Raw genomic sequence first — 12008 nt, forward strand, 5'->3', positions numbered from 1 at the left:
TATGGTCACCAGTGTAAATTAAATTGAACTTTTTCGTATGTTGAATGGAAAAAATTATATATATAACTTCATTTCGGTGAACTGGAACCATTGAACAAGTGTTTATTAATTGGTGTGTAAGCTAGATGCGTGTGGCTAAATTAAGCTTTTTAAGACTGACTGCCGCTACCGTGAGACAGTTACCTCTTGGTGTTCATTTCCACTCTTTTAAAGACCTAACACTGTATTGTGTCTTAGATGAAAACGTGTCTTAGATGAAAACTCAGAAGCAAGGTAACTAGACTATATTTCAGGGATGTACCCTCTGCGGGGGGGGGGGGGGGGGGGGGGGGGGGGGGGGGGGGGGGGCAGTTTTTAACTCCAGAAAATAGCATACACATCTCAGGGTTTAATTTGTATAATGTTTCATTTGTTTATAAAAAGTAGTCCCCCCACCTCCCGAATTTTGATCAGGGTACGGCCCTGTATTTTAATTGTATGTGCTTTAAAGGGAACGTTGGGTCAATCATCCGTTGTTTGGTTCTTTTTTCAGTTTTCAGACATGGTTTACTACAGCTGTGTATGCAAGCAGCGATACACTCGTTTTGAAACTAAAAGTAGGTTTTTGTCAGGTAGGATTACATCGAACTGTTTTAATAAGACCCACCCCAGTTTTAATAAGACCCACAAATAGTCGTAATGCTGTATAAATACATTACTAGCGGTGTTTCACGGTAATATTAATACATAAAATAACATATAGCAATTAAGGACAGTAAAATAGGATCAGTGACGTCGAGTTGACAAAAAAACAAACAGTTTGGGGCAAGTTTAACCAGCATTGACCACGATGGGGTTTTAAATCACGTGACACATGACGCTCACGTGATACGTTTTCCCCGCCATATTTGTATTACGATAAAGATGTCAAGTAGAGAAGTATTTTCGATGTCAGATATTAACGCTGCCGTAGATAAGTTAGATAATGATCGTGTACTATCTCCAAGGTAGGTAGAGCCCGGATGAAGATGGGGGTCATTTTAATTTAAATGGTTGGAAAGATATCCGCCTGGTCGCCCCCCCCCCCCCCACACATTACTGTAAAGGGGTCATTCCACAGAAAAGGGAAAAAATTAAGATTTTGTTTTTCTTAAAAATGAAACAACTTGAATCTATTTTGTATTTGCAGTACTGTATTTAATATATATATTTCTGCACATGAAATGATGGTTTGGCACGCTAATATTAGTAATAGCCATTTCATTTTGTATGTGTGTTTTTTAAAACTCACAGGTAAGAAATAGTGTCCACTATAAAGTTATGGACAACAGCAATATCAAACATTGCACTAAACATACACAGGGGACATTTTATATGGTACTACAATTTAGGCAAGCTGTCCCTTTCTATGAATTAACGTCACTTTGTTACAAGATAAGGTTATATTTTATGTAGTCACCTAAATGTTTACTCTTATCATATATTTTCTTACAAACTATCATTTATAATTTGAAAAATATTTCCTATATGTTGCAAGAAGTAGTTTTACTATATATCAACCAGCACATCCTTTTACTGCCCTTGTAAATATATGCTAATATCCATTAATAACATACATTTTAATTTTAAAAAATACATTTGTTCATGAAAGTAACCTAGTGGACATGAGGTAACATTGACCAGGTTTAACTTCCACTAAGTTACTTATAATAACCATCTAATGAACTAACTGACTTACAGTAAAAACTGATTATCTATATTTAATGATCAGAACAGGCTGATACAGTAATAAGAATGAGTAACAAGGTCATATGTCTAAATACAGACAAATAATAATTTTACTGATGTGAGGTCATCATCAGATGTAAATGATTCTATCGGAATTGACAACAAATAACATTTAAAATCTTAACTGTTACACATTTAAGTCAAATGAGTAAATGAATGATTAAAGACACCTCAGCATGTGTATCATAATATTTGGAATCAACCAAAATGTTCCATGGACAGTGTTTCTGCAGAAAGAAATGTATGGGTGTGGCGCTATGGAATTGAATGCAACCACAGTATGAGGGCCTCCTCCAGAAAGAAAATGGGTTAAGTTTGGGGCTAGGGTTAAGACAATCATACAGTACTGATAAGAATAATTAATTTTGTCAAAAGTTAATTAAAACAAAAATCTACCCAAAAATGTGGGTATGCCACCATACCCGTTTTACCCTCTGGCAGAAACCCTGATGGATCAATATAACAAATACAAAATTGAACTATAAGCCAATACACATCTTTTTTAAAAATTTACTTCAGCTGACAAAATCATATATTATTTCTGTTTTTATTTTTCAACACTTTTGAAATTTTATATGTTAAATGCATGCATGTGTACATGCTTATATCATTTATAAGATCTGGCCTCATAACTTGTGTCAGTTTGTTTATGCTTACTACCATTAGCGGTTGGTTTGTGAAGGAGACAAACAGTTTTCATAAATATACCCATAAATGTCCTTATTGTTGAGGCAGAATGCACTCCACCAGTATAGCTGCCTCATTGTACAACCGTATGATGCCTTGTTTAACACTGAATCGTAAACAAAATACAGCCAGATACATTTAATGCAAAGATGCATGAATATCCTTCATTTATAGTAATTTGAGGTACAAGAATAAGGAGTGTACACATCAACAACAACCCATGGGATTATATATACAAGAAGATACAACAACAGTCACTTCAGTGTTGATTGAGCTATGTGCGCTGTAGTTTGAGTAAGAGTAGTGTTAGCCAATATTTCATAATTAACGTGACTCTACAGAAGTTAGAATATAAGAACTTTGCAGAAAAAATGTTTTTGCATTTGCACAGGTCATCTATTAAACAAACATAACTGGCACCCCCCTGGTCAGAATTCAGTGGGGGGGGGGGGGGTTATTTTTTGTTTGTTAATTTTTTATTTATTATTATTTACTTCAGTGACACCTTCATGCGCCAGGTAGAGAACACATTCATTAGGATATATATCACTAAATCAAACTGAAAAGATGCCATTAGTAATAAACACAATAGTGCATACAGCAGCTATATGTATAACCATTATTTTAATCAACATATTACCACAAAATGTAAATATTAATACAGTGCACACCATAACACCTGACCCTTAAAATGTATTATATATCGGACACATCTCTGACTTCTGACTATCCTAGTTCCACATAAAAAAGTTCATCCTAATTTTACTGGCACACGGTATATAGTAATTAACTGATACAGTGGTAGTAGTTTAAATAAAATCTACCTGTATTTATTAAAATAACTGAAAACAAGTATGTGTCCATCATTAACTATTAGTATAAATCAATGTGATGACAACTGTGATGTGTTTTATACTGGTAACTGATATACTGACAGTGTGGCCACTAAGTTACTCCGTTGTCCGCTATGTTACTAAAGTGTCACAAATTTACAGTAAAGCTAATATTCTAGGACTACACTTTAAATAGGTAAACTATTATTCAGTATAAACATGTAGGAGACGTATTAATAGTAACATTTTAGCAATAACTCCATGTAATGATGGCACTTCTACCTGTTTGTCTACTAGGTTACCAACACTGGTCTACTAAGTTACTTTGTTGAAGGTAACTTAGCAGACGGTAACATAGTGGACATTTTCTTAAATGTCTCATCCTATGACCTTGCTTTTGTTTTAGGTTTTGGGTTTTGGTATACTTAACCTACTTTGTGGTATAATGGTCAAACTCAGTCAGTATATTGGTGGATTACTACATTGGTAACCTTGCAGACATATATTAAAGGTACAACTGACTCGCGTTTCCAAAATTGAAAATAACTTAGAAATGTGTCACATCTGATCAAAACCATGCTTCTCATTACTGACAGGGATTGCAATGCCATCTGGTGAGTATTTAAAAACATTCCATATGTATCTCTCAGTGACTGTACTTGTCTAAAATAAAATAATAACATAGTGGACATAATAAATGAGGACACAAAGTAAATCCTAAATAATTTCTATAGTTTCAACAACTGTGTCATTTATAAAATTGATTTCAACACTGGACACTATCCAAAATAAAATGGTTTTGAATGAAAAATAATACTACCTGCTTATTTGGTTCATACAACAGACTATGTATAAACTTACTGTTTGGGACAGTAACTTAGTGAACAAATTTGACAAAATTTGGTTTTTGACTATTAGTTTCGGTGAAATAATTATTATTGAAATGATGAATGTTTATGTTCTTGCTAAAGCATGATCCACAATATTTATTTTCATATAAAAGATAAAAGTGAAGTAATTTTTTACTGAATAAATGGATGGGGACAAAATCATCCATAATGTTTGACCTTTTCTGTGGAATGACCCAGAGGGATTTTTTTTTATGGGGCTTACATATGCCTTTGAAATGAATGGGGGTGGGGGGTGGGAAGACCGACTGATATTTTGCCAAAACCTTTTTTTCTTCTTTTTTTTTTTACTTGCTTACATTAGAAATTTGCTAATGATGTAGTGGATATTTTAAGATGTCAACTATCTGTAAACTAAAGATGCATGCCTTACCAGAATTTTTTACTTTAATTAATATTAATATATTGAAATCATTTTTGTTTTTTGCAAGATTAAATAGAGGTTTTGCCATTTTTAATATGATTTATATTTAAAAATTTCTCTTTTCCAGTAGGGGAATGTCACTTTATATCTTACTATTACAGTGGCAATAAAAAGAGAGCAGACTATTTACAGTGGCCGGACTACTTCATGGCAGTGGCTTTTTTGTCTGCACAAAGAAGTAAGGACCCCAGAACTCAGGTACATTTATTTATTGTATATCAGATTTTTTAAATTAAAGTATTGTACTTGTCATAGGAATTCATTTTCAATAAAAACTTTTAAAACCTGTGATATCGCATTTTTAAATTAATTTATTTATTATTATTTTAAAACTTTTTTTTTTAATAATCTGATCACTGTCATACAAACAGTTATGACACCACTTGTTTAAACAATGTAAGCATTCAGATACAATGGTACACTACATGGGCAATTGTAAGAATCAGAATAGGCCTAATAGGAATTCCAAACAAGCGATGCATTCAGCTCCGATGGGATTCCAAGAATTTCCAACCTGGAGTTGTCATGGGTAGAATCAAAGATGGCAAATATTAGTGTATGCACATGTAAACGCAGCACTTTTGAACACAATTTATGCAATGCTCTAAAAACAACCACATAGGGCTTTTGTTTTAATTTTGCTCAATTGGTTTTATTTTAATAATAGTTCCCAATCGAGCACACCCAATGTAGCTGCATGCTGGTAAATTAAATTGGCCGAAGTGTTCTGATTACTTTTTATTTTAATAGACTGGTTGGTCCCAAATTTCTACAGAAAACACATATTGGTTTGGCAGCATATTATATATATCGGAGAATCAGGCAACTAAATTAATATAAAAAGTAACTTTTTAGTTGTTTTACAAACATTACATTTTGAACATTCTGAAATAATACACTGTAACAAATGCATGAAATTTCGGTCGCTAGGCAGGCGACTGACGATAAGGTTTTGACTTGCCCGACGTTGTTTTCAAATTTCACACACCAGGGGGGTGACCGTAAAATTCACCCCCTGTGTTATAAAGTATTTTCCCTAGAAATTTGGAAAGGTATAGTAGACTAAATACTTTTGGGCATTTTCACCATTTTCAGAGCACTTTTGTCATTATAGTTAAAAAAAAATTAATTGAAATAAATGTAATTAATGTGCTTGCTTTTAGTTTTATAAAAAGAATGGCAAAATATATAGCAGATGAGTGTTTTATAGAGGCAATTTTAGAATTAATTACTGAAAAAGGCTTTTTTAATCTCCGAGCAGCATGGCACTGATTACGGAAGACCGACGCCATATAACCGTAAATAAAATGTGTTGAGTGCATCGTTAAATAAAACATTTCCTTCCATTTCCTGGATTATGGCAGGATGGTGGTGTCGCAACATGCTTCTTTTTTGTAAAGCATGGATTGCACAGAAAAGGTGGGTATATTTGTGTCCTCATTGCCTTGATCCCTTCTCACTGGTTATGGTGTCCCCTCATTTGCCTTGATCCCTCCTCATTGGTCATGGTGTCCCATCATTTGCCTTGATACCTCCTCATTGGTCATGGTGTCCCATCATTTGCCTTGATACCTCCTCATTGGTCATGGTGTCCCGTCATCTGCCTTGATCCCTCCTAAGTCGTCATGGTGTCCCCTCATTTGTGAAATATATTTCTTCACTGAATCAACAAATTAATCATACAGTAATGATAAAGAGTAATTAATTTTGTTAAAAGGTCAACTAAAAAAATAAAATCTGCAAAATCTTTTGGGTCTGGCGCCATACCCAAATAATATTTTTGTGGGGATGGCGTTTTACCCTCTGGCAGAAACCAAGTATGTAGTTGAGGCAACTTATATGCCTTCAATGTTTTATCCAAAATGACAGTGCGAAACAATATTATTGTCTGATGCGGCACAGTATTATTTGTATTACAGATGGTGCTGTGATAGCTGCTACAGAATTGTTTTTGTTTTAAAAGTTTAATGAGTACGGTTAACATTGACATGCTCACTGACCAAAGACCAGTAATATAATGTTTCGGGCATAATTGCAAATTTTTAGACAAAGTGACTACAACATTTAATCTTTGGCTAATATAGTTTTCCTACAAGTATAAACAACTCAAACATTTTTTTTAAGCTGGTCACGTATACTTAATGTGAGGTCCAGGCTAATTAAATTAAATTTAATACAGATTTGATAATCTGACAATGATGTGCCTTTATTTACAGGTTGGTGCTTGCATTGTTAACAAAGACAATAAGATTGTTGGCATTGGTTACAATGGGATGCCCAATGGCTGCAGTGATGACATAATGCCTTGGGGAAAAGGATCAGCTGACATCCTGAACACAAAACAACTTTATGGTAACAAACCCAGTGGTCTTAAAATTACAGAACCACAGTGTAATAATATGTGAAACTGAGTATCTGACATTTAAAACATGATCAAGCAGATGTTGAAGTGAACAAAATTAATGGAAGTGATTAATTGCTCCCTTAATTTAGATTATGAGAAGCCATTTAAGATATTATATTGATACCTTATAAATTCACATGCTAAGGGGAGCTAACAAATACTCTCCTTTGTTATTTCATTCAGAGGATTTTTCAATTTTTGTGACACTTTTGGATTCCTGTTTACGTTAAAACTGTTTTTAACATATGTAAAATTATGACAACTCACCTTAAATAAAATCAAGAGCCGTTGAAATTTCCTATTTCTTACAGAGTATCAGTCTAAATATTGTCGGAGTGATGTCTGGAATTAATCATGGTGAAATATATATAAATTTAAAAAACGCTGATTGTTAAACTCACCAAAAACAAGAAAATTTCCCAAATTACAGAGTTCAGTCCATGGTGAAAATCTTTTAAAAAACAACAAAAAACAAAAACAAAAACCCCCCAAAAATCTTGGTTAAATGTGCGGTATAAAATTTATTACTTTTTTATATCTGATAAGAAGTGGCTGACATCCTGAATAATACTGAATACCATAGGCACAACTCTAGTGTGTTAGACATCAAATTGACGAAGCCTGTTTTTCTCTTAACTATATACATTTACCACGCTTAAACACCTGTGTTTAAGAAAAGCAGACTTCATAAATTCAGCCCCATATTATAGTCTAATCATGCTAGGGTTAGATTTTCCTTTCCATATTATTAAGAATTTCGAAATAAGTTTTAAACGCAGATGCACAAAGACAGTAACAAAACATTCACTGTGACAGTATTTATTGTAGTAGTCCTTAAGGGAAAAGACGTAGCAGACCCGCTACTGTGACTACATATCAATATATTAATTATGGTAGCACACCCTCCTGTCATCTCACAAAGTTTCGCTCCAGCCAGTGCACCAAGACTGGTATATCAAAGGCTGTGGTATGTGAATGTAAAAGATCCCTTGCTGCCAATCGAAAAGAATAGCCCATAAAGTGGCGACAGCGGGTTTCCTCCCTCAATATATGTGTGGTCGTTAACCATATGTCCAATGCCATATACCGGTAACCGTAAATAAAATGTGTTGAGTGCGTCGTTAAATAAAACATTTCCTTCCTTCCTCATTAAGTTGGTTACGGTCAGGTCAGGTCATAGGGCTTTACATGCACATACAGAGCAAGCTGATGTAGCGCACGCCTGTCCTGGACATAAGAGCCAGCCTTGGCCGGCTCCTCCGTCCAGGACAGGAAAGGTGGAGATTGGAAGGAGGGACCGCCTGCACTGGCAGGTGCAAGGGAGAACCAGCAGCCTGACCGTGGTCGGTAACAGCCCTGGGGAGGGTAATGGTGCTATGGAATTTTGAAGGAGCAAAGTGTACTGCCAAAGAGAAATGGTGCACAATTTTGATTAAAGGAAATTTGGCACAATTTTGAACGGTTGGTCAAAAAGAAAGATCAAGAGCTAACATACGTTTTGAATTTAGTGAGTCGAGAGTAGCTCAAAGTTGGTTAACCGTAAATCATGTATTTTAATGTCTTGTTTTGTCATTTGATATTGTGTGTTTCATGTGCTATCAGATTTATGGCTTCTTTTTTTCTACTTATTAGTATGCCATGCAGAACTGAATGCTGTGTTAAACAAAAATTCTGCAGATGTCAAAGACTGTACAATTTACGTTGCCTTGTTTCCCTGCAATGAGTGTGCCAAAGTGATAATACAGTCAGGCATTAAGGAGGTGGTGTACTGCTGCGACAAACATGCTGAAAAGCCTGAGTTTCGTGCATCTCGGAAACTACTTGATACAGTTGGCATTTCCTGCAGGTGAGACCAAGTCATTCCCCCCCACTGACTCGCACTACTTTTGTGCAACAAGCCGGATTATTCAGGCCACCATAGTTAGATATTTTGAAGAAAACACATGTGAAAGCTACAAAAGCAATAAAAAAAATCAATGAAGTTTACACAAACAATACTACAGGCGTATTTAAAACTAAACAACATAAATTCAGTTGTGTATTGTTAAAGTATGCATATAAATTTAATTATAAGATTTGACTGCAATTATTTTTTGGTTCATGCAAGTATTTTTTCGGTTGCATGAATGAAAAAATAATTGCGGTCAATTCTTAAGTAATATTATTAACTTACGATGATGGGCATTGAAAATAAATTCTTAATTAAAAAAAAAAATGATGAAAAATGCTTTTAAAATGTCATATAATTTTATTGAAATGAAATGTCTTTGGAATCAAAAAACGGCTTGCTTCATGTCAGGAAGTCGGTTTTAACATTGCTAAATGGATATACTAAATTATAATGGTAAAGTTGATAAACATTTAATGTGTATTAAAATGTGTGCTGTGTCAAGTGGTTAAAAAAAACTTCATTAAAAAAATAATAATAGTAATTTGTCACAGAGTAATTATTCGATAGCCTAGCTGTAATTAACTTATTCTTCAGGCAACCGTATTCTATAAGCCACAAGAAATTTTTATTTACAACTGTGATGCATTTTATGGTGTTTATTTCAGGGGAGACTGGGTTAGGGGATGGACTGTAAGAATAATTGTTATCTTGTAATACTTAATGTTATTTTGTTTATTGTTTTTTTCCCCAGACAATATAAACCACAGAGGAAGCAGATTGTGATAGACTTCTCCATCATAGAGACAGATGGGACCAATCTTAGTCCAGAAAAAACTACTGAATAACACTGTTCTTAAGTGACCTATCCTGTAACACAATTTAAAGTTTGTTTAACGACACCACTAGAACAAATTGATTTATCATCAGCTATTGGATGTCAAAAATTTAGTAAATTTGGAGAGGAATCCTGCGACCCTTATAATAATAATAATAATAATAATATAAAATTCTTTATTTTCAGAGGGTAAACACATTCAGTACAGGGTCTAATTTTCCTACACATAATGAGCATGTTAAGGGAGCTAACAACAGCTAATAATAAAGTAAAATTAAAAAATGTTTTGTGAAGGTGTCAAATATCAAGAGGTGATATTACATTTGTTTTCATTTCCAATAAAAACTGTTTAGATTTTATTTTTAAAAAAAAACCCTTTTGGCTCAAAGGCTAAAAAGGACCATTGAGTTAACTCCCTTGAATAGTGACCCACTTCATGCAATTTTCCAACTGGCTGTATAGGGTTTGTTTAGTACAGTGTATACATGGAGCTTGGAAGTGAAATTATGTACATATGATCTCACTTTTAATAAATGGCCTTTCCAATTACCTCCTCCCCTTAAAGATGCCCACATCTTCAGACATCCAACACCTATTTTACCAATTTTAGATTGGTGCTTAAATATTAAGAAAATGTCTGCTAAATAGAATCCGTACATTTTTATGGTGCCAAAATTATATACTGTAGCATAAGGATTATTTTACTCTGCATCAGTTAAAAATGTTCTGGGGTGTCAGAAATATAAGATTTTTCCTTTCCTGTAGGTTGCTTATCTATTTATGAAAGGATACCAAACACATACTGCTGCTGTGATTTCAAAGCCTTATTCTGTCAGTTTTGGAATAAAAGAAAGTGAATCATGGCTGACATAACGGTAAAATGTCATTTCAGACGGAGTTGATGTCATGACTGGCGTGCTTGTTTTTTTAAATGGCTGCTAATTTGAGTAATTTGCAATAACTAATTTGAATAAATATTTACACAGATTATTGTTATGTTGTGTGTATTTTCACCACTAACTTTATAAGCACTGCAATATATACTACTCAAAAGAATTTAAGGGTCAAAAATTTATAACCAAATAAGTTTCAGAGTGTATTAGATTGATGATGTAAACTACACCAAATTTTTTATTTATTGTTCTATATTTAAAAACCCCCCACAAATAAACGTCACTGTATACAAGAAAGTCACATGACATGCTGTCAAAGTTGAAGGTTGTCAAACATGGATTTTACACATTAGAATATTCGTTTAATAGTGTGTGAATCCACCCCTGGCGCGAATACACTCGACACATCGTTGCCTCATGCTGTTGATCAGATGTCTGAAGAACTCTTGGGGAATGGCCTGCCACTCTGCCATAAGAAGTTGACCCAGATCATGAAGGTTGGCCGGAGGGGCATGGTTATCCCAAACTCTCCTGCCTAATTCGTCCCAGGCGTACTCTATTGGGGCCAAGTCAGGCGAATATGCTGGCCAATCCATCCTGGCGATACCTTGTTGTCTGAGAAAGTCCGTTACCACCCTGGCACGGTGGGGTCTGGCATTGTCATCCTGCAGAACTGCCCCGCCGCCAATCTGCTGAAGGCCTGGGAGAACCAACGGTCGGATAATCTCATTCAGATAGCAGATTCCATTCAGATTGCCATCCACCACATAGAGGGGGGTCCTGTGATGGATAGAGATGCCGCCCCACACCATGACGCTGCCACCACCGAACCGGTTACGTTGTCTAACGTTAACGTCAGCGAAGCGCTCCCCAGGACGTCTGTAGACACGAACCCGACCGTGTTGAACTGGAGACTAAACATGGACTCATCAGTGAACATCACTCGACCCCACTGAACACGTTGTCACCTCAGATGAAGCGTGCACCAGTGACGTCTGGCCGTTCTGTGACGTGGTAGGAGTGGTGGTCGAACAGCCTGGCGACGGCAGCGTAGATTATTGGCTCTCAGACGATTGCGTATGGTTTGATCAGACACTCGAGTTCCAGTCGCAGTCCGCAGATTGTCACGTAATCGGCGTGCAGTGGTTGTGCGTTGACGTAGAGCCATATTGGTGATGTAGCGGTCCTCTCTATTTGTAGTGCTTCGGGATCTTCCCGAACGTGGACGATTTCGAACAGAATTCGTTGTTTGGTACCGTTGCCACAGTCGGCCAACGACACTGACTGACACCAAGTCTCAGAGCAACATTTCTTTGCGTATTGCCATCCTGAAGCCAAGCAATAGCCCTTCCTCGATCTTCGATAG

At 35.6% G+C, this 12008-nt stretch overlaps 1 protein-coding gene across 1 annotated transcript; it reads left to right on the forward strand.

Moving 5' to 3' along the window:
* Window positions 1-856: 856 nt before the first annotated feature.
* Window positions 857-10736, forward strand: LOC121375251 (deoxycytidylate deaminase-like). The gene is made up of 5 exons (XM_041502585.1): window positions 857-986; window positions 4721-4817; window positions 6836-6971; window positions 8656-8869; window positions 9666-10736. Exons 1-5 carry the CDS (start codon window positions 904-906, stop codon window positions 9757-9759), a joined length of 624 nt encoding a protein of 207 aa, XP_041358519.1. The 5' UTR covers window positions 857-903; the 3' UTR covers window positions 9760-10736.
* Window positions 10737-12008: the final 1272 nt, after the last annotated feature.

Source organism: Gigantopelta aegis, chromosome 6 (genome assembly GCF_016097555.1).
Source record: "Gigantopelta aegis isolate Gae_Host chromosome 6, Gae_host_genome, whole genome shotgun sequence".
Classification (NCBI taxonomy): Eukaryota; Metazoa; Mollusca; class Gastropoda; order Neomphalida; family Peltospiridae; genus Gigantopelta; species Gigantopelta aegis.

Excerpts from the sequence above, each read along its gene's own strand:
- LOC121375251 (XM_041502585.1), top strand. The coding sequence starts at position 904 with ATGTCAAGTAGAGAAGTATTTTCGATGTCAGATATTAACGCTGCCGTA. Across the intron at positions 987-4,720 it reads GATCGTGTACTATCTCCAAG|TGGCAATAAAAAGAGAGCAG; the intron begins GTAGGTAGAGCC and ends TTACTATTACAG. Across the intron at positions 6,972-8,655 it reads GAACACAAAACAACTTTATG|TATGCCATGCAGAACTGAAT; the intron begins GTAACAAACCCA and ends TCTACTTATTAG.